At 42.0% G+C, this 24,019-nt stretch overlaps 1 protein-coding gene across 11 annotated transcripts in view; it reads left to right on the forward strand.

The window, feature by feature from the left end:
- The window catches only part of fnip1 (folliculin interacting protein 1), a 342,414-nt gene that overhangs the window by 90,590 nt on the left and 227,805 nt on the right, over positions 1–24,019 (forward strand). For 8 of the 11 annotated variants that reach the window (XM_060935844.1, XM_060935847.1, XM_060935848.1 and 5 more), the window contains 5 exons: positions 7,217–7,348; positions 7,700–7,803; positions 9,869–9,943; positions 10,019–10,110; positions 14,763–14,846. In XM_060935844.1, the coding sequence (XP_060791827.1) occupies positions 7,217–7,348; positions 7,700–7,803; positions 9,869–9,943; positions 10,019–10,110; positions 14,763–14,846 (487 nt within the window). Of the gene's footprint in view, positions 1–4,876; positions 4,932–7,216; positions 7,349–7,699; positions 7,804–9,868; positions 9,944–10,018; positions 10,111–14,762; positions 14,847–24,019 lie in introns of all 11 variants that reach the window. The other 3 variants (XM_060935849.1, XM_060935845.1, XM_060935846.1) reach the window with 3 other exon arrangements.

Below are 24,019 nucleotides of genomic sequence, written 5' to 3' on the forward strand. Positions count from 1 at the left end.
GTTTTTACTATACATATGACAAACTTCTTGAAATCTTCAGCCATTCCTGCTGGTCTAGGGAATTGAACCAGTGATCTTTTGGTTCCAAAGCTGATGCATAAATTTGATGCATATGCATAAATTTATAACTTATGCACTATAGGTTTATTAATTTTAAATATGCATTGCTGAGTGGGTTGTATTACAAAGTTTGCAGCTCTGAGACCTACTGTGGCTGCATTCACATGACATCAGGGTGGCCGCGGGTCCTTAAAAAGTCTTAAATTTAATTTTCCTAAAATAAGGCCATTAAACAGTCTTAAAGTCTTAAATTTCAAACCCCATGGTCTTAAATTTTCAATCTTAAATTTATGGAGATTTTACTCAGTCATATCGTTAAAATGTGGTACACTTTGGATGGGGAAAAAGTTTAATCGTTTTTGATGCTCACAGTTATACCACGCAGGCTCCGAATCCACCGGTTGCTAGACACGCGCGTGCTTGACAACCACTCAGTGCCTGATCTGTGGTGTAAGTCCTATCGTGTGAGAGAGAGAGCAGCCCCGCCCCTCTCTGCTCCCTGAGTGCAGCTCGTCGCCTTGGTAACGGTGCTCGGTGCAGGGAAAAGACACAATATAACAAGCAAAGAGCGCTTTTTCTGAGTTCCCTCTCCTCAAACAACGGGGATTTACACGGAAACGAAAGGAGCTATTCACAAAATTCTTTCACATTGAGTGCTACAAGGCTCCCATGAACACAAGGATGTAAGTTTTTTTTTTTTGTCCTTAGTGTAAAAAATGTGGACAATAGAGCGAGTTAAAAACAAGTGACTTTTCTGATTTTGCAGTCAAAGCGCTGCCACGTTTATAATGGGAGTCAATAAGGCAGAGTGAGTGCCTGTCTTCTCGTTACTTTCAGGCTTCTCATTCAAAAACTGTAAATCCTATCGCTCAGGTAGACACATTGTGTGAATCAAGACAAGTGTGACTACTACTTTTGAGAAAATTGTATGTAGAGTGAAAATTGTGGCTGAAAACACAGTTTAAATGAGAAAGTGAGAGCTTTTTTTTTCAGGCTGCCTACACTCTAAACTCCTGAGCCCCGCTGGTGTGTAACGCAATAGACACCCATTATAAAGTCTGAATTTCTCCAGATTTGCTCATGGTGTTTGATCTATGACTGATCAAAAAGTATAGAACCTAGGAAAAAAGTTGAATGCCAGATCCACACAGGAGAATTTTGTCTCCGTTTTAAAGTTTGAATCATGTCTCTAGGTGAAGGCATGCCAGAGCAGCGGATGTTTGGAAAAACATTGAAAATGTGCGATTTTTTTCAATTAATTCCATAGAAAATGAATGGGAAATTTTGTGTGATTTTTTTTTTTTTTTTTCCCGACTACGTCGCAAAAAAAATCATAGAATGCTGAACAAAGTAATAGCATAGCGAGTCCGATCGAGCCGCACGTTTTGATGTATTGTTTGTCTGTGTGCGATGTACGGTTATTGGGTTAATCGAAATTTGTACAGAAGATGAAAAATGGAAGAACAAGAGTTTGCTGTGCTTTACTCCCTATATGGGATTCAATAGTTTGCAATGTATAGCACTGCATCACTAATAATAAACTCCTGTGCACGCAGTTCCCAGGATTAAATGTATTTTCCACAGACCATTTATTTATTCACTTTACTCAAATACAAAGTAAAATGGCAGTAAATCTTCTTTCTTTTCTTGCGTATTGCATCATGAGGCGTTCCTGGCTTGTAAATCTCTTATTTTCGGTGCATGACACATTCACGCAGCTGAGCATGCTATAAATTAACAACGACAACGGTCTGCAGTGGTGGCTACACAAACACTCAGCGAACATTTCTCCATTTGTGTATGAAAATACACTCCAACGACTCAGTTTGGTTTCATTTACAACCAACGGTGTCTTTTGATGCCAGCACATAATTGAACGAGAGAAGACTGGTTTACCGGAGACAAAATAAGCGTCATCTCTGCTTCTGTTCCCTCCGATGTCGCCTCCGACACACTAGCTACTGCCTCCGCCGAGTGTGCGTGCATACACCGCATGTCGGGGCCGCGGATGAGTTACTCTCCCTTGATCAACGAAGTCGGCGGGGAATTTGTGGTTATTATCGGTACAAACAGCGCGAATCACAACTTAAATGAGTGCGGTTCAGTTTGACATTATTGTCAGTCCATTAGATAAACATTTAATTTTATTAAAATCGAAAATTAATATTTAGAGCCTGTGGGCTACAAAAATAATAGTCATTAAAGTAGCCGGCTGGACTTAATTGTGTAGTCAGCTGTATGGCCGGCAGCCGGCGCTTGTGGAAAGCCCTGTCGAATCAGCTCTGCGCATGCGCCGTGCAGCACAAAAAAATGGCAGCCACCATGAAGGAAGGAGATCCGGAGTTTTCAAACATTTGCTTAAGTGTGAAATCGCAAAATGGTATTCTAGCGACCAACAAAATAGTAAAGATTCAGAAAAACAAATCATTCAGTAATCATTTTAATAGTGTAATTTCATCCGAACTAGGCCTAACGGTCGATTTAGAACTACAAAAAGTCCGTGTGTCGGACATTTTAAGTACCTTTGTAAAAGTTTTGCAAATGTTGCAGTCAGTATTTAAAATGCTAACTTAAAGTTTTTGTACAAGTTTCAGTTGATTTAAACTGTCATTTTATTAAATGTGTCTGCTTTTGTAATAAAAAAGTACTGAAAGAAAAAGCAAACACAGCATTGCGATTTTCTTATCCATCCATTAAAAAAAAAAAAAATCCCTCCCTCCCGACTGAATTTTTTTTGCTCACCCAGTGGACAGGAAACGGATTTTTTTTTTTAAGGATGGGCTTGGATTCAAACGCTCACTACGTTTACATGCACATAGAGAGAATCGAATTTCTGCCGTTGCTCGACTGAAATCGAAGTTCAAAATGCCATGTATACACCTTAATTTGGCTGAAATTGAACCGAACTTGATTTCTCGGAATCGAGCTACACGACCTAGTTTATGCGATTTTCTGCCGAGCTACTTTGTGCATGTATACCCTATCGAGCTAGTTGTCGAGCTACTTCCGGAAGTGACGAGTGACGAGACCACAAGCGGGAAACACAACAGCCTCGGTCGGCATGACAACAGTAGTAGCGAGCAGCAGAAGAGGTCAGGAGGAACAAACGAAGAAGAGAAAATGGCAATGTAGAGCTCTCTGAAGTGTGGGTGGAGCACAGAGGACGGCAGGACAAAGCTTCTGGTACTAATAGGCTTTTTATTGTCAGACTTTTCAGTTTAACAGCCTACTTTTATTCTTGAGAGAAAAAAACACACGCGCGCGCTGTGTTCTAGTCCCGGGATGAGCTCTCCCCTCTACTCTCCCTCTGCCTCCTTAAATAGGGCGCGGTTACTGGGAAGACACACAAACACAGGTTAATTACCGTCAGGTGTAGTTATTCTGCCACTCACCTTCCCTGGCTCCGCCCTCCTGTCACAGACCGGCGCTTGACCACGCCCCCACTGCTACAGGCAAGCAGAAATGTGCACTTCTGGAGCAATGAGGAGAAAGAGTTCATGCTCATTCAGCTTAAGGAGTTGAATATATTAAAATTCATGGACGGGAGAAAAACGCGCAATGGAGAACACGGAACTGATAACTTTGTTTACACTCTTGAATAGCTCTTCTTCATGACGACAACCGGAAGTGTACCAACACGATGGGACGTGTTGCGCCACCTGTGGCTCGGGTGCACAATGCACCTCACACAATAGCCCGATTTCAGTTGTGTGCATGTACGATTGGATTTCTCTGGCACCCTGCTGGGACCTTCAGCTTGATTACCGACAGCAGCTCGATTTGGATGTGCATGTAAACGTAGTCATTGTGACTGCATTCTGATTGTCACATAGTTACAAGTTTATCCGATCCTTATATTGTGTTCTGAGTGTGTGAATGCCTGTCGAGGAAAAGAAATGAAGTACTTCTACTAGAATAGTGTTTTCTGGTGAATGTTTACAAGAACAATAAGTTACATTAAATTATATAGGTTTTTTTTTTTTCAAAAGAGTACGTTTTTGCGTGACTTTGGATTTGGTCTTAATTTTTTTTGGAAAATGGTCTTAAAAAGTCTTAAAAAGTCTTAAATTTAACTTGGACAAACCTGTAGACACCCTGGACATGCTTTGGCAGAGGATCTTGTATCTTCTGTGTGAGAGAGGGCAGTTGACAGTGGGGTGCGTAAACAGTTCACGAATGGTGGAAGTCATATGATTGTGGATCACTTGCTTAAGTGCTTTTGTGTGCTTGGTCAGTGTTTGAAGAGACATTAGTTTGACATGTGTCTTTAGGAAAGTAAAAGAAAGCATGTGTTATAAATAACCTTAGTTCTGTACCCACACTTTGTTCTAAGCCAAAACAACTGTATATGTATGTGCTTGTTAATGTAATATATTTTTGAAATTTAAATTTATTTACTTGTTTTTGTTTTATTTACACATCACGTATATAGTTTAAGCTGGGCTAGAAATTTGGGGAAAAACCCCCCAAAGAAATTAGTCTACTTCCATACACGCTTACTCTAAGTGTTGCACGTTTTATGGTATTATGATTATTTTATTATGGCAATTTTTAATGTTTTTAGTGTTATCAGGGATTTATTTATTTATTTATTTATTTATTTTGAACATCAGGTTGCAATACATAGTTGATCACAATCATACATGATATGAAATTAATCCTGTCTGTTTCATTATTATTTTAATACATTGCCTATCAAAAAAAACTATTTCTACTATTTCTAAAAACTATTTCATAGGACTGACTTAAGCAGTGTGCATTCACCATGACATTGTTTCGACAATCTTATGTAATGTCAACATTTATTTCCATCCAGAGCTGCATTAAGATCTTGGTGAAGAATTGTATTGACACCAGTAGAGGTTTCATTGGTAGGTTTTAATAGTGCAATGGACAGTTCTTAATCCAATTCCACTAATTTCAGCAATCTCCTTAGTTTTTTTTTCTTCCCTTTGCTTGATGCAAGTCAATAATTTGATCCTTCTGGAACACAGCAACATCCTTTCCACAATCATGGGACACTTCTTCCACCATGGTTGTTTAAGAAATGAGAAGTTACTTGCTGCATCAGTTTGGGTTAAACTAATTGTTACCAGCTGAAACATATTAATCATTGCAGTAATTTTCCAATCAAAGGCTTTGAAGTATTTGTTTGTTTAAATCCAAACGGCACCCTTTTTTGGCCAGACAGTATATCTCAAAAAAATTAAATATCATGAAAAAGTTCAATATTTTCCATCAGTTACTTCAGAAAGTGAAATATATTCTAGACTCATTACATGTAAGCTAAAACGTTTCAAGCGTTGTTCTATTTTAATTTTTTAAGGCAAAAAAAAAATCTCAAAATCTGAGTATTTAGAGTTATTTTAGAGTTTGAGTAAAACAGTATACATACCATGTATCTAATTGTTTAGTTTAGTACATGCAACCACAATCAAGGGGAAGATTGCTGACTTGACGGTTGTCCAGAAGGCAATCATTGACACCCTCCACAAACAGGGTAAGCCACAGAAGGTCATTACTGAAAAGGCTGGCTGGAAGAGGTGCACAAGCAGCAAGGATGACCGTAGCCTAGAGAGGATTGTCAAGAAAAGTTGATTCAAGAACTTAGGAGACCTTCACAAGGAGTGGACTGAGGCTGGTATCAGTGCATCAAGAGCCACCATGCATAAATGTCTTCAGGAAAGGGGCTATAACTGTAGCATTCCAAATATCAAGCCACTCCTGATCCAGAGACAACATCAGAAACATCTTACCTGGGCTAAGGAGAGAAAGAACTCAACTGCTGCTCAGTGGCCCAAAGTACTCTCTTCAGATGAAAATAAATTTTGCACTTCATTTGGAAATCAAGGTCATAGTCTAGAGGAAGAGTGGAAAGGCACAGAATCCAAGGTGTTTGAAGTCCACTAAAGTTTCTGCAGTCTGTGGTGATGGCATCTGCTGGTGTTGGTCCACTTTGTTTTATCAAGTCCAAGGTCAACGCAGCTGTCTATCTGGAGATTTTAGAGCACTTCATGCTTCCATCTGCTGACGATGCCAATTTCCTTTTCTAGCAGGACTTAGCACCTGCCCACAGTGCCAAAGCTACTACCAAATGGTTGGCCGACCATATTACTGTGCTTGATAGGCTAGCCAACTCACCTAACCTGAACCCCATAGAGAATGTTATTGGGACAAATGACAAAGGGCTATTGTCAAAAGGAAGATAAACACTCCACCCGAAAATACAGACGAGCTGAAGGCTGCTATCAAAGCAACCTGGGCTTCAATCACACTCACCAGTGCCACAGGCTGATTGCCTCCATGCCACACTGCACTGATGCAGTAATTAATGATGAAGGAGCCCAAACCAAGCATTGAGTGTATAAATGAACATACTTTTCAGAAGTTGGACGTTTCTGTATTGTAAATTCTTTTTTGCTTGATCCTAGGAAATAGTCTAATAATGTGAGATGCTGGATTTCTGGTTTTCTTGAGCTATAAGCCATAATCATTAAAATTGAAACAAAAAAGGCTTGAAACATTTCACTTTGTGTAATGAATATAGATTTAATTAAATTATGAATTTTTAAAAAAAAATTTCATGATATTCTAATTGTTTGAGATGCACTAGTATATCATTGGGCAGCACGGTGGTGTAGTGGTTAGCGCTGTCGCCTCACAGCAAGAAGGTCCTGGGTTCAAGCCCAGTGGCCAGCGAGGGCCTTTCTGTGTGGAGTTTGCATGTTCTCCCTGTGTCTGTGTGGGTTTTCTCCGGGTGGTCCGGTTTCTCCCACAGTCCAAAGACATGCAGGTTAGGTTAATTGGTGGCTTTAAATTGACCGTGAGTGTGAATGGTTGTTTGTCTCTGTGTCAGCCCTGCGATAACCTGGCGACTTGTCCAGGGTGTACCCTGCCTCTCGCCCATAGTCAGCTGGGATAGGCTCCAGCTTACCTGCGACCCTGTAAAACAGGATAAGCGGCTACAGATAATGGATGGAGAGTATATTATTGTATATTTTATCGTAATATGCAGTCTGTTTGAGAGGGTATATTTTTGGAGAGAGGATGGTGTTCTGAGGTTGTCTTCATATAAATCAAAATTACCTACTATGATGCATTAATTCAGCAGACCCCAGATGTCTTTATGCTAACTTTTCTGCATTTTTGTTTTTAGAAGATGTGTGGTGAGTCTCAAGCTAAAATATTCAGAAAGTGTTGTCCACTGAGGCCAACAGGTGGAAGCTCCAGTTCTCTGGACAGCAGTTCTTCCTGTGCCTCTGAGCCCATGGAGCACAATCGTTTCCAGGTCAGCAGGTCACAGTGCTTCCCTTCGACCTTGAAGTGTTTGTATTAGTAGTGGCAGAGCTCATTTTATGTCTACATGCATATTAGATTCTTATTTTAAATGTCAGGATTTTAATGTGGATGCTCTTTATTTTGGGCATCAAAGCAGGTGAGTCTTACATACTGTGACTTAACTGAGTTCCCCACCCCCATTTTAATGCTGATTGTACAGTATGTTTATGCGGCAGAGAGTTGAGGGTTCCAGCCAGTTACCTACTCAGTGTTAGGTTGTTGTCCTTGGAAGAAACAGATGTTTGTGAGACAATGCTAATCTTTTTACTCTGACAGTGCCTTCTTTTTTGCTTGTCCTCAGGGTGATTCACGCTCCTCCTCAGACCCTAACATGCTGGGCGAGATGATGTTTGGCTCAGTGGCAATGAGCTACAAAGGGTCTACGTTGAAAATCCATCAGATTCGGTGAGGAAGAAAGCCATTGCATTGAATTTATTGAAGGAATGAATACAGGGTCATGTTGATGTGCTATTATTTGGTTATAAACAGGGATCCCAGACGTCCGCTATTTAGCGGAATTCGGCTATTTTTCTAGCCAAAGTGGTGATGTTTTTTTTTTTTTTTTAAATCTCTTGTATATCCGTTAAAAATATGTTTAAGTAAAATGACCAGCAGAATACGTTCTGATTTGGTTTGCTTGTTTAGCGAGGTTTTTTTCAGCTTTGTTTGTTCTCGTTGACATTCGGGAACACTCGGAAGTTAAATTAATGTAAATACCGTGAGACTGTACACGATAGAACGAGAAAACAATATGGCTGCGCCCATTTGCTAGAAAATGTGTTTTAACTCTGTTGGTGCTTTCGTTTCTAATGCGTTGAACTTAATTCAATATTCAGGGCTGTGAAATTTCCGCGGATTCTGTCGCGAAAAATATCATATTCACAAAACGTCTATTTTTGCATTAAAAATCATTGGGGGGGGTCTAGTCGATTTTAATCATAGGTTTTAATCGCCTTGCATGAGACCGGCGGCTCAGCCGGACTCGCGGAGTTTTATGCCAGCTGAGCGTGGAACACGTCTTGACTGCGACTCAGGAGCAGTGTTGCCAGATTGGGCTGTTTCAATATCATTTTGGTGGGTTTTGAACATATTTTGGGCTGCAAGATCAGACATAGTTAAGATGCCATCAAAAAGTAAAGCTAAGGAGGTGTTTCAGAGAGATGCAAAGAGGGCTAGAAAAGAACACACAGACAGACTGAAGGAAAAGATGAAAAAGAGCAAGTTTGCAAAACTGAAAGAGATGGTGTTAAAGAAAAGAAATTTAAAAGACTTTCATTAGATGCTGTTTGACAGACTATGAACATTTTGTAAATAGCTTTAATAGAGGAATGCAAATACTATAGAACTAATAACTAATAGCCTTACTGAAAGATGAATTGAAAGAAATAGCTGGGAGTGATGCAAAGAGGAATAGAAGGAGCCAGAAGTAAAAGAAAAGATGTAAATAATAGAAACATTAGTTTTTTTAAACTTTTGCTCTGTAGACAAGAGACATTGTGACAGATTCTTGGAAAAAGCCAGGATATAATACAAGAATTAAGTGTAATTTGGAAGACAACAGGTATCTCTCACTTAAATATTGAGCATGATTTTTCACAAAGTCGTTTTGAAAGGCCTATCAAAGTTTTCTTTTATTAACATTTCTTTAAATTATTTACACATTTTTTTTTACTTTTATTTTGATTAAGAGATAAAATACATAGGCACTTATTAGATATTTCAAGGTATTTTACATGGATCTTTCATTTTAAAAGAGAAAACTGTTGATAGGTATTTTATATGGCAAAATGAAGACCAAGACTAGTCAAATATTTACTTGTTGAGATCAATTTTTTACTTGCAGGAAATGCTCAGAATACACCATATAACACCTAAAATGGCTTGGTGTCCGGCTTATGCTGGGGGGCTGTGCCCCCCAGACCCCCCTTTTCCTCGGATTTCTTATTTACAATTTCACAGCCCTGAATATGTCGTGGAAAAAAAGATATCGTCCATAAAAGAGATAGCGGAACAGTGTCCGGGTTAGAAGTATATTCTTCAAAGCTATATTTTCATCTAATTTTTATAAATAACAATTTTTTTTGCCACTTATGTCATTGATTACAAAATACGGTATCAAATAGATACACATTATTGTTAAATTCTGTTGCTTTTCTATGTTAAATCTATGTAAAAAATGTGTTCTATAGCATCTTTAAATGTTAAAATCTCAATATCTTCAGGGGGCTTGCAGTGCCCTTGACCCCTGCTGATAGTTTCTTACATTCCTCTATTTTTTTCAATTACTCCTGGGATCCCTGTATAAAGGCAGACGCATAATTAGTCGAAACCACGCAGTAATCTAATGCCTGTCTCCCGCTCGCTCTCCCACACGTGCGTGCATACACACACACACACACACACACACACACACACTCACTCACTCACTCTTTTTGTCGCTGTGTCTTGCTGTCTTTGTGTTCATTTACAGATCCCCTCCACAGCTGATGCTTAGCAAAGTGTTTACAGCACGGACAGGCAACAGTGTGTATGGTAGCTTAAACACGTAAGTGCTGTTCATATATTCTTCCTCATGCACACATTTTCAGCACATCTGACATTTTCTAATGTTATCTGGCAGGCTGCAAGACAGTTTGGAGTTCATAAATCAAGACTCAAAGGCTCTCAGGCCAGATCAGAACACTGTTGTCAGTGGCTTCCTGGGGAGCATAGGTAATCTTTACACACAAAGGGCCTCATTTATTCACTGTATATGAAAATAATTTATTTATATGTTGTAGGAGCATTTTTGGTATTCATGGAAATCCAGATACTTCAGAAAGATTATCCTATGAGAAGACTATGAAAGCTCCAGTTTTTTCAAATTTATGTATAAAATGAGTCACTAATTGAGAGCCTTGATTGATGGGGTTTGTATTATATAATTGGCACAAGTTAGTGAATTTTATATATGGATTATGTTGTCAAGTTTAAATAACTTATTTCAACTGCACACACAAATGAAAGTTTTGAGAAACTTAATCATTTCATATTAATAACATATTAAATAAAGCAATCCAAAATAAATCCGTAAACTGTGACAAAGAAATACTTGCTGCTTAATTTGGACATCATGAGAAATGCCAGCATATAAAAGGAGGACAAGCAAGTACATGCCTGTGGTAGCCGACTCACTGCAGTGGCTGAGCTGCATTACTAGAAGATCAAGTGTAAGAGCAAGAGGCGTTCAGTTCAGTTTTATTTATTTTTAAGTTGTGTGTAAATGAAAATATTTACACACAACTTTACCAAGTGATTGATAAATGAGGTCTGTTTATTGTAGGATCTTGCATTTTTTTTTTTAAATAAACAAGATGGTAAAACCTTGTATCTTTTCACATGCAGGCACATGTGTATATATATATATATATATATATATATATATATATATATCTTTATTTAATTTACATAAAACTGATTTATGAAGCCTTAATAATAACATTGAAATAAAAAAAAATACAATGATGAGAGAGTACTTGTTCTTCATGAATTTGGGTGATGTGAGAAAAGTGTAGATTTAACTTCTCACTGAAAATTAATCACATGTATAATTTCCACAGATTTAGTGTCTGAATATTTGGTTATTGGTTAATTGTTTCTGGTTTCAGCTGCACCATAGATACTGATGTGTGTCTGAAAACAACTTTTATATCTTCACTATTGCAGTTTTCCAACAATGTGCTTGAGTCATTGTTTGTCAGATCACAACTGCTTATGAACTGAGATGGCACAAACCTCTCTGCTTTCAATGTTCTTGTCCTGCTTAGTTTTAATTTATTTTTCTTCTTTTAAACATGCAGCATGCTTCTTGTTAGTGGTGCAAATTTAGCCAACAGTCTTAAAGAAGGGCTCAGAAAATTATTTCATACATGTACTAGTGCATCTCAAAAAATTAGAATATTGTGAAAAAGTTCAATATTTTCCATCAGTTATTTAAGAAAGTGAAAATGTTATATATTATAGACTCATTACACATAAACTAAAATGTTTCAAGTATTTTTCTATTTTAATTTTAATCAGTATGGCATACAGTACAAAAACATAAAAAAAAACATCTCAAAATATTAGAATATTTAATTTTGAGTTTGAGTAAAACAGTATGAACACAGTGTATCTCTCGGTCTAGTTCAGTACACACAACCACAATCATGGGGAAGACTGCTGACTTGACTGTTGTCCAGAAGATGATCACTGATGCCCTCCACAAGGAGGGTAAGCCACAAAAGGTCATTGCTGAATAGGGTGGCTGGAAAAGGTGCACAAGCAACATGGATGGCCGCAGTCTTGAGAGGATTGTCAAGAAAAGTTGATTCAAGAACTTGGGAGAGCTTCACAAGGAGTGGACTGAGGCTGGTGTCAGTGCATCAAGACCCATCACGAACAGACATCTTCAAGAAAGGGGATACAACTTTCGCATTCCTAATATCAAGCTACTCCTGAGCCAGAAACAATGTCAGAAGTGTCTTATCTGGGCTAAGGAGAGAAAGAAATGGACTGTTGCTCAGTGGTCCAAAGTCCTCTTTTCAGATGAAAGTACATTTTACATTTAATTTGGAAATCACGGTTCTAGAGTCTGGAGGAAGAGTGGAGAGGCACAGAATCCAATGTGTTTGAAGCCCAGTGTGAAGTTTCCACAGTCTGTGATGATTTGGGGTGCCATGTCATCTGCTGGTGTTGGTCCACTGTATTTTATCAAGTCCAAAGTCAACACAGCCATCTACCAGGAGATTTTAGAGCACTTCATGCTTCCATCTGTTGACGAGCTTTTTGGAGATGCTGATTTCCTTTTCCAGCAGGACTTAGCACCTACCCACAGTGCCAAAACTACTACCAAATGGTTTGCTGACCATGATATTACTGTTTTTAATTGGCCAGCCAACTTGCCTGACCTGAACCCCATAGAGAATCTATGGGGTATTGTCAAGAGGAAGATGAGAAACACCTGACCCAAAAATACAGATACGCTGAAGGCCACTATCAAAGCAACCTGGGGTTCAATAACACCTCAGCAGTGCCACAGACTGATCACCTCCATGCCACACCGCATTGATACAGTAATTCATGGTAAAGGAGCCCCAACCAAGTATTGAGTGTATAAATGGATATACTTTTCAGAAGTTGGACATTTCTGTATTGTAAATCCTTTTTTTGATTGATCTTAGGGAATATTCTAATAATTTGAGATACTGGATTTCTGATTTTCATGAGCTATAAGCCATAATCATCAAAATTAAAACAAAAAAGGCTTTAAATATTTCACTTTACATGTAATGAATATAGAATATATGAAAGTTTACCTTTTTGAATTAAATTATGAAAAAAAATGAACTTTTTCATGGTATTCTAATTTTTTGAGATGCACTAGTATATTCACTAACTGACCACTTTATTATGAACACCTGTACTCCTGCTCATTCATGCAGTGGTATTATGTGGCAGCAGAGCAGTGCATAAAATCATGCAGATATAGATAAAGTTCTTTGGTTTATATTTACATCAAGCATCAGAATTTGGAAAAATGTGAGCTCAGTGACTTTGACCATAGCATGGTTGTTTTGTACCAGATGGGCTGGTTTGAATAATTCAAAAATTGCTGGGATTTTCACATGCAGCAGTCTAGAGATTACATTGATTGGTGCAAAATAAGAGAAAACATCCAATGAGCAGCAGTTTCTCTGGTGGAAATACATTAAGAGATCACACGAGAATTATGAAGGCAGATTAGAGTTGATGGGAAGGCTACTGTAACCATTTTTCCACTGTGGTGAGGAGAAAATCATCTCAGAATGCCTCACACATTGAACCATGAGGGCTTTAGGGTGGGTACAGCAGGTGACTTCATCAGGTTCCACTCCCGTCAGCCAAGAACAGTTGGCTACAGTGGGCACAGGCGTGCTGAATCTGAACAGCTGAAGATTGGAAAAACTTTACCTGGTTTGACAAATTTTGATTTCTACTGCAACATGCAAGGTCAAAATTTGGTATGAACAGCATGAGTTAATGGAATCAACCTGAATTGTGTCTGTAGTAGTGTAATGTTGTGACTGTGTTCTTGGTACCATGGGGCCCCTTAATACCAGTTGAGCATCATGTGAATTCCTCAGCCTATCTGAGTATTGTTGCTATGTACATCCCATTATGGCTACAATTTATCTCCACCATGATAGTGTGCCATGCCACAAAGCGCAAGTAATTTCAAACTGGTTCCATGAATATGGCGATGAGCTCGGTGTACTACAATGGCCTTCCTAGTCATTAGATCTGAAGCCACTAGAACACGTTTCAGATGTGATGGAAAGGGAGATTCGTAGCATAAGTATAGCAGACATATCTGCAGAAGTTGTGATGTAATCTTGCCAACATGGACAAGAATCTCAGAAGAACCTTGCGGAATGCCATCAAACATTGAGTGTTCTGTGAGCAAGGTCTGTGAACTAGCCAGTGTTAGTATAGTGTTCCTAATGAAGTGGAAGGTGAGTGTCTGTTTCATGCTTTGCATGTTTTAAGAAGTGTTTTTACATATTGTTTTACCAAATTCAGCATTTTCCCCAGTTGACAATTTGACATGAAATGTGAAATTTAGATTTTGTAGGCTGTGCCTTGACCAGAATCAAAGGAAAATTTTTCACTGATATGAATTGCCATTTTGGACAAAATGAAGAGTTGAAATGAAGTGACGAAATGAAGTGCCTAATGTTAATTGATTTAACATGTACTAGAGGTGGTCCCCATAGCTTGAATTCAGGTTATTTTTATGAGAACAAAGTATGTTTAATCACCTAGTTGTACAGTCCCCTAAAGCAGTGCATGTGGAAACTGGAGGTTGGAATTATCCATTTGCAAATATATTATACAAGAGGCAACCATTTACATTGCCAGTGCAAGTCCTTTGATTTCAGTCTTCCACATCTTGTAAAGCTAGCGTAATACTGTCTGTCAATGTTGTTGAATCTGCAGATAGGCTGCATGAAGTCTAGGCCCGTAGCTAAACGCTATTTTTACATTCAACCATTGCGATAGGATAGGCTTCTACTACAATTCTGTACGATTAAAAAGTGTTATTTAATATTTGCTGTGAAATTTTGCTCTTTTTCTTTTAAAAGTCTGTGAAATTATGCAAATGTTAACCTGAATATAGTAAGGCTCTGTCTGTCGTAAAGTGCTGTTATGTTTCAGCTGCCTTGCATATATTCTCAGATCTCAGGTCTTTTTTGCTTGACTAATCTGGTGATGTGTCTTTCTTTCTTTGTCTCTGTGTCATTCTCTCTAATGTTACTCCCAACCTACTACCCATTTCTGTTATCTGTGGACATTTTCCTGAGCAGGATTTTCTCAGCTGTGCAGCCCCCGTCGGGCCTTCTCTGAGCAGGGCCCTCTCCGTCTCATCAAGAGCGCTTCTTTCTTTTCAGGTTGGCGCTGTGTGTTTGGGTGTGTGAAGCTAGGGCAAATGGACCATTATGTGTAGTTAGCATGTAGCTCTTTGTGACTAACACATGGACAACATAAAATATCATGGACAGTAATATATTCTTTGTCCACCTCCATAAAAGCTGCTCATCCTCATTATTTTTTTCCTGTTTATTTATTATTTCTCTTCAGCTATTACCATCATGTCAGCAAGGTTCCATCCTCACTTTTTGATTTTTTTACTTCCTCCCTCCCTCCCTCTCTTACCTGTACTATCCTACACAAACTGGTGCCAGGACTGAGGATATAAACTAGCTTATGAATTGCACTCATGCCCTGCCTTCCTCGAGTTTTGGTTGAGTGACATTCTGTCTTGCTTATTAGTTATACAGCACATGAATGCCCTAAAGGCTTACAGTGGTGCTTGAAATTTTGTGAACCCTTTAGAATTTTCTATATTTCTGCATAAATATGACCTAAAACATCAGATTTTCACACAAGTCCTAAAAATAGATAAAGAGAACACTGTTAAACAAATGAGACGAAAAATATTATACTTGGTCATTTATTTTTTGAGGAAAATGATCCAATATTACATATCTGTGAGTGGCAAAAGTATGTGAACCTGTAGGATTAGCAGTTAATTTGAAGGTGAAATTAGAGTCAGGTGTTTTCAGTCAATGGGATGATAATCAGGTGTGAGTGGCCACCCTGTTTTATTTCAAGAACAGGGATCTATCAAAGTCTGATCTTCACAACACGTTTGTGGAAGTGTATCATGGCACGAACAAAGGAGATTTCTGAGGACCTCAGAAAAAGCGTTGTTGATGCTCGTCAGGCTGGAAAAGGTGACAAAACCATCTCTAAAGAATTTGGACTCCCAATCCACAGTCAGACAGATTATGTACAAATGGAGAAAATTCAAGACCATTGTTACCCTCCCCAGGAGTGGTTGACCAACAAAGATCACTCCAAGAGCAAGGCATGTAATAGTCGATGAGGTCACAAAGGACCCCAGGGTAACTTCTAAGCAACTGAAGGCCTCTCTCACATTGGCTAATGTTAACGTTCATGAGTCCACCATCAGGAGAACACTGAACAACAATGGTGTGCATGGCAGGGTTGCAAGGAGAAAGCCACTGCTCTCCAAAAAGAACATTGCTGCTCGTCTGCAGTTTGCTAAAGATCTCGTGGACAAGCCAGAAGGCTACTGGAAAAATGTTTTGTGGACGGATGAGACCAAAATAGAACTTTTTAAATGAGAAGTGTTATGTTTGGAGAAAGGAAAACACTGCATTCCAGCATAAGAACCTTATCCCATGGTGGTGGTAGTATCATGGTTTGGGCCTGTTTTGCTGCATCTGGGCCAGGACGGCTTTCCATCACTGATGGAACAATGAATTCTGAATTATACCAGCAAATTCTAAAGGAAAATGTCAGGACATCTGTCCATGAACTGAATCTCAAGAGAAGGTGGGTCATGCAACAAGACAACGACCCTAAGCACACAAGTCGTTCCACCAAAGAATGGTGTAGAACCAGAGCAGGTGGGTGGAGCACAGAAGCACGACAGGCCAGAACTGAGTTCTCAGAAACTTTTTTTTTTACACTGTATATGTGGCTTTTTCAGCTCATTCACTCTCTCACACGCGCACACACACATGCATTCTGGTTGGGAGATAGCTCCCTTTCTCTGCTCTCTCTCCTTTTATGGGGTGTGGTCATTGGAGAAGACACACAAACACAGGTTAATTCTTGTCAGGTGCAGCGATTCTGCCACTTACCTTCCCTGACTCCGCCCTCCTTTCACAGACCGATGCTTGACCACGCCCCCGCTGCCACATACCCCCCACTGCCCAACTCTCCCTCCCCCCCTTGAAGGGAGAGGAAATCCACCACGAGCATCTGCGCCTGTGGACCACCTCGAACTTAAATGGCTGGAGTGCCAGATGCCAACAGGTGATCCACGCGTTGGCATCCTTCATGCGGTGGAGCCACTGCAGGGGCGTGTGGTCCGAACAGAGGGTGAAAGGGCACCCCAGCAGGTAGTAGCGGAGGGCGAGGCATTCCTTTTCTATGGTGCTGTACTGGCCCTCGCGCACTGACAGCTTCCGGCTGATGTACAGCACTGGACGGTCCTCCACCTCCTGGGACAGAACAGCCCCCATCCCTCTGTCCAACGTCTCTGTCTGCAAAACAAAGGGGAGAGAAAAGTCAGGGGAGTGTAACAGTGGCCCCCCACACAATGCAGCCTTTACCTCAGAGAAAGCCCGCTGGCATTGCTCTGTCCACTGGACCGGATCTGGTGCTCCCTTTTTAGTGAGATCAGTCAGCGGGCTGGTGACGTCCGAATAATTAGGTATAAACCTACGATAGTAGCCAGCCAGCCCCAGGAACTACCTCACCCCCTTTTTGGTCTTGGGTCTCGGGCAGGCCGCAATCGCTGCTGTCTTATTGATTTGGGGACATACCTGCCCATTGCCCAAGTGGAAGCCCAAATACCATACTTCCACCCGCCCAATCGCACACTTCTTCGGGTTTGCTGTGAGACCCGCTTGCCTCAGCGACCTAAGGACGGCCCTTAGGTGTTCTAGGTGTCGCGGCCAGTCATTACTATAAATGATGTTGTCCAGGTATGCGGCCGCATAGGTGGCGTGGGGGCGGAGGACCCTATCCATAAGCTGCTGGAACGTAGTGGGCGCCCCAAACAGCCCAAAATGAATTGTGACGAACTGCTGTAAGCCAAACGTTGTGGAAAAGCCCGTTTTCTCTTGGGATAGCGGAGTCAAGGGGATCTGCCAATATCCCTTTGTCAAATCCAGTGTTGAATAAAAATGAGTCGTGCCTAGTCGATCCAGCAACTCATCAATATGAGGCACCGGGCTCATCAATAAGACCACCGGGCTGCTCCAGTCACTGTGGGACTCCTCGATGATGCCCATTTCAAGCATGGCCTCGAGTTCTTCCCGAACCACCTTTTTTTGTGTTCGGGCAGTCGGTAAGGGCGGCTGCACACTACCACCCCCGGGGGCGTCTCAATGTGGTGTTTTATGAGGTGGGTGCGGCCGGGCAGGGGCTAGAATACGTCAGAAAATTCTGTCTGCAACTGGGAGACCTCTGTGAGTTGGGTCAGGGAGAGATGGTCTCCACAGGGGACCGGAGTGGTGGGCGATGTCAATTTTCCTTTTTGAACCTCTGGCCCCAGCTCTGCCTTGTCTGGAACCACTGACACCAACGCCACGGGGACCTCCTCGTTCCAAAGTTTTAACAGATTGAGGTGGTAAATCTGTAACGCCTCACCCCGTCCATTCGCCGTACCTCATATTCGACGTCCCCGACTCACCGTGTGACCTCAAAGGGTCCTTGCCACCTGGCGATCAATTTGGAGCTCAACGTGGGCAACAACACGACTACTACATCTACCAGTGTGAATTCCCTAAGGTGCGTGCCCCTGTTGTACAGACGGACTTGACGTTCTTGGGCCTGCCGCAAATTCTCCTGGGTTAGGTGCGTGAGTGTGTGGAGTTTGGCACGCAGGTCAATAATGTATTGAATTTCATTTTTACTTGTTGAAGGTCCCTTCTCCCAATTTTCACACAGCACATCTAGAATGCCACGCGGCTTACGCCCGTATAATAATTCGAACGGAGAGAACCCCGTGGAGGCTTGTGGGACCTCTCGCACTGCTAATAATGGGCTCGAGCCATTTATCCCAGTTGCGTGCATCCTTGCTTACAAATTTTCGAATTATGTTCTTGAAGGTGCGATTGAACCGTTGAACTAAGCCGTCCGTTTGTGGGTGATGCACGCTGGTGTGGATATGCTTAATTCCCAGTAACCCATACAGTTCGCGCAGTGTGCGTGACACAAACATAGTGCCTTGATCAGTCAGGATCTCTTTGGGGATTCTGACTTGGGAGATGACGCGGAATAGCGCTTCTGCAATACTACGTGCTGAGATATTGCGAAGAGGCACTGCTTCCGGATATCGCGTTGCATAGTCCACCAGAACTAAAATAAAGCGATATCCTCGTGTTGACCGATCTAATGGCCCGACGAGATCCATCCCAATTCTTTCGAATGGGGTCTCGATTAATGGCAGAGGGCGCAAAGGCGCTTTTGGAATGGCTGCGGGATTTACTAACTGGCATTCGCGGCACGCCGTACACCACCTATGGACATCACCACGAATCCCTGGCCAATAGAACCGGGCCATTATTCGGGCTAGTGTCTTAACCTGCCCCAAGTGTCCAGCCATGGGATTAAAGTGAGCCGCCTGGAATATAAATTCCTGGCGGCTCTTTGGGATTAAAAGCTGTGTTATCGGTTCCTTAGTCTGAGTGTCCTGCGTCACTCGGTATAAATTATCCTTAATAATGGAGAAATAGGGGAAGGACAGGGTGACGTTTGGCTGGAGCGTTTGACCATCGATTACTCTCACTTGGTCAAACGCATGCTACAGAGTCTCGTCTCACGACTGCTCTAACGGGAAATCCGCGAGGGATTCCCCGAGAGAGGGAGGAGGAACGTGCTGCTCCTCACTCTGACGTGGTGATGACGTAGACGGCTCTGTGACAGCTGCTCCCGCCAATGCCACACCGGGACCTCCCCCGGCTAAATTATGGCAGGCCCCACTCTTCACTAAATGTGATGATAATTCCCTAAATCCCGGCCAGTCAGTCCCCAAAATTAATGAGTGGGTAAGGTGAGGATTAACCGCCGCCTTTACTCTAAATTTCTCCCCTCGAAATAGAATATGGACTGACACTAAAGGGTAGTTGTGAACATCCCCATGCACACACAACACCTTCACCAATTGTGCTCTCCCCGATGCCTCGTCTTGCACCAGGCTTTGGTGGATTGAGGTCTGATTACAGCCGGAGTCCATCAAAGCCTGATACGTATCCCCTTGGATACTCACCGGTATGCGATACGCTCCGGCCCGATCGAGGGCGGTCCCCGACGCGTCGGGGATCTGGACCGACACACCCACCTCCATCGCCGAGCACTGATGCTGGAGGTGCCCCAGCTCCCAGCAGCGCCAGCATACCGGCCCAGGCTCTCCCTCTGCACCGGTGTTTCAGAGCTCACTCACCTGAGAGGGGGAAAGACAGACACGGAAGTAGGAAACAGTAGGGCACCACGGGTGCGGCGGGCCGGCTGGGGTGGAGCCGGCCCCTGCCTCTGCGGTGGGGGAATGGGGTGAGGACGAGAAACAGAAGGGGGGAGAGAGAGAGGGGAGAAGAGGAGACACGCTGTCCTGCCGTCGGAACAGCTGCCATATGGTCCTCTGCCAGCTCGATGGCCTGATTCAGCGACACCGGGCGATGGCACTGGACCCACTCCGCTGTTCCTTCCGGAAGTCAGGCAATGAATTGTTCCAGCGCCACCAGGTCGATGATTGATTCCCTCAGCATCGCAGTTGTTGGCCCTCAGTCACCGCCAGCAGGCATCGCGGAGTTGCTGGCCAAACGCGAACGGCCAGCCGACCTCCTCCAGGCGCAGCACGTGGAAGTACTGCCGTTGCTGCTCCGGGGTGTGCCCCACACATTGGAGGGCGGCCCTCCCCACACATTGGAGGGCGGCCCTGTGGAGGTTGGCGTAGACCAGCCGGCTGTCGGCGGGGAGCTGTAACACGGCCAGCTGCACCTCTCCCATTAGCAGGGGGAGGCGCGCTGTTCCACCAGCCAACCCCATGCCTCTGCTGCCTGCTCAAAAAGAGCAAGGAAGGCTTCGGGGTTGTCATGCGGACCCATCTTCGTTAGGCTGAGGTGGGGAGGGTCCGTGGTGGTGGTGATGGTGGACCCCGCCGACGCAAGCAGGTGCTGGAACGCCTGGCGATCTTCCTGCTGTGCCAGCACCAGGGCTTCGAACCATTGTTCCTGCTCCTTCCGGAGGGCGACCAGCGCCTGGTGCTGGCTCTGTTGGGCCAAGGCGAGGGCATGGACCAGGTCCTTGAAGGGGGGAGGACTCCATGGGGCTGTCTCCTTCTGTGCTCCGTCCCGGGTTTCGGCACCACTGTAGAACCAGAGCAGGTGGGTGGAGCACAGAAGCACGGCAGGCCAGAACTGAGTTCTCAGAAGCTTTTATTTTTTACCCTGTATATGTGGCTTTTCAGCTCATTCACTCTCTCACATGCACACGCATGCATTCTGGTCGGGAGAGAACTCTCTCTCTCTGCTGTCTCTCCTTTTATAGGGCGCGGTCACTGGGGAAGACACACAAACACAGGTTAATTCATGTCAGGTGCAGTGATTTTGCCACTTACCTTCCCTGACTCCGCCCTCCATTCACAGACCGACGCTTGACCACGCCCCCGCTGCCACAAATGGTTAAAGAAGAATAAAGTTAATGTTTTGGAATGGCCAAGAAAAGCCCTGACCTTAATCCAATCGAAATGTTGTGGAAGGACCTGAAGCGAGCAGTTCATGTGAAGAAACCCACCAACATCCCAGAGTTGAAACTGTTCTGTATGGAGGAATGGGCTAAAATTTCTCCAAGCCAGTGTGCAGGACTGAGCAACAGTTACTGGAAACGTTTAGTTGCAGTTATTGCTGCACATGGGGGTCACACCAGATACTGAAAGCAAAGGTTCACATACTTTTGCCATTCACAGATATGTAATATTGGATCATTTTCCTCAATAAATAAATGACCAAGTATAATATTTTTGTCTTATTTGTTTAACTGGGTTCTCTTTATCTACTTTTAGGACTTGTGTGAAAATCTGCTGATGATTTAGGTAATATTTATGCAGAAATATAGAAAATTCTAAAGGGTTCACAAACTTTCAAGCACCACTGTAATTGGACGTACAGAAAAGTCAACTTTGACACCCCATCCACATACATGCACAATACCAGTTCCAAAAATGTTGCAATGCTGTTTAAAGCATAAATAACAGAATGCAATGATTTGCAAATCATTTTCAACCTATATTCAACTGAATACAATTCAAAGACAAGATATTGAATGTTCAAACTGAGACTTTTTGTTCTGTTTTTTGTAAACATACACTTATTATGAATTTGCTGAATGCAACACAAAGAAGTTGGGACAGTGGCAACAAAAGACTGGGAAAGTTGTGAAATGCTCAAAAAATGCCTGTTTGGAACATTCTGCAGGTAAACAGGTTAATTGGAAAGGCTCAGTCATTAACAAGCAAAGATGATCGCATTAAAAGCGAAAGCCATCTATCAACAACGTTCAGAAACACTGCTGAAGTCTCTGGGCTTGAGCTCATATGAGATGGAATAAGTCCACATTTTGAATTGTTTTTGGAAATCATAGAAGTTGTGTGCTTCTTGTCTAAAGAGGAAAAGGACCATCCAGAGACCAGTACAAAGTTCAAAAGCCAGCATCTATGAGGGTGTGTTAGTGCCCATGGCATGGGTAACTTGCACATCTGTGAAGGCACCATTAAATGATGAAAAGGTATATGTAGAGCCTCCTATTTTCCGTTTCAAAAAACATTAAATTCTGTTTCAAAGAATGGCTAATTCCATTTCAGACAATTTGTTTCAGTTCTAGGCTCAAATGACAACTAAATTGGCATTTTTAGATTTTCAACATATAAAATACATAATTCAGAATCAGAATTCTTAAGTACATGTAATAAATGCATGAAATTTTATGTTTCAGGTAACTGGTGTTAGGAGGCATCTGCATGTTTGTTGTCCTTGTGCATCTATCCCTGTAATCCTGCTTTACTGGCCTGCTGTAGTACAACTTCATATAAAGCTTTAAACTTTCTGTACACAGTCTAATATCTGAATGCACCTTAGAATCAACACTAAATTTCACTTCACTGAAAATGTGTTTCTTTCATTTATTTAAGACTGTAGTTAATTAGTGCTGTTAACTTGATTGTTGACTGGCTCCTGCTATTTTCTTTAAAACTTCATCTCATTATCTCTAGCCGCTTTATCCTTCTACAGGGTCGCAGGCAAGCTGGAGCCTATCCCAGGTGACTACGGGCAAAAGGCAGGGTACACCCTGGACAAGTCGCCAGGTCATCACAGGGCTGACACATAGACACAGACAACCATTCACACTCACACCTACGGTCAATTTAGAGTCACCAGTTAACCTAACGTGCATGTCTTTGGACTGTGGGGGAAACCGGAGCACCCGGAGGAAACCCACGCGGACACGGGGAGAACATGCAAACTCCACACAGAAAGGCCCTCGCCGGCCCCGGGGCTCGAACCCAGGACCTTCTTGCTGTGAGGCGACAGCGCTAACCACTACACCACCATGCCGCCTCTTTAAAACTTTATATATATTAATACTTTTATGGTTATCCTTACTCTTTATACATGTACATTTAAATAAAACAATCTCAGTTATCATTTTATCCATGTTTTTCAAACTGTTATTCGTTGTTATGCTTACAATGTTTTCAGTGCAACGACAGGTCTAACATAGTGTGTGACAGTGTCCGTTTAATATATACTTTAAATGATTCAAATTATTTAACAGTTAACTCTATTATTAGTTTAATTTACATTTTGCCTGTAAATTATTCATTTAATAATGCACAAGTCTTCAAACTCTTTATATAGAAAATCATTCTTCGGAACATAACTTCTTATTTAAGAACATAAACATAAGTCATTTAATAAATTAATCAAGATAAAATTATAATACTTACCCATGACTACCCAAATCACTTTACCTAACAAAATGTTTTATTTATGTTTTTAAAGCATAGTTAAAATTAAATATTTTAAAAATTTTATATGTGCTGCCACCTAGTGTGATGCAAGGTAAACATCCCTGGGGACACCATCAAAACATTATGGAAGACAGGATTTGACAGGTTGATAAATCTTCATGTATCTCACAAACTAATTGACGGATTTTAATTCTGAAAAAAGTTTTGAAAAGTTCAGAATGTGTAGATTCCGTTTCTGAGCACTAATTCCATTTCTGACCCCAATTTCCGCGATTTCCAGCCGTTTTCCGCAATCGCGGAAAATCGGAAGGGCTATATATGCAGGTTGCCATCCAGATGATGTCTCTTCCAGGGACATCCCTGCTTATTCCAGCAAGACAATGCCAAGTCACATTCTGCATGTGTTACAACAGTGTGGCTTCATAGTAAGAGTATGGGTGCCAAACTGGTCTGTCTGCCTGCCTCCCATTGAAAATGTGTGGCGCATGATGAATCACA

Source organism: Neoarius graeffei, chromosome 12, assembly GCF_027579695.1.
Source record: "Neoarius graeffei isolate fNeoGra1 chromosome 12, fNeoGra1.pri, whole genome shotgun sequence".
Lineage (NCBI taxonomy): Eukaryota > Metazoa > Chordata > Actinopteri > Siluriformes > Ariidae > Neoarius > Neoarius graeffei.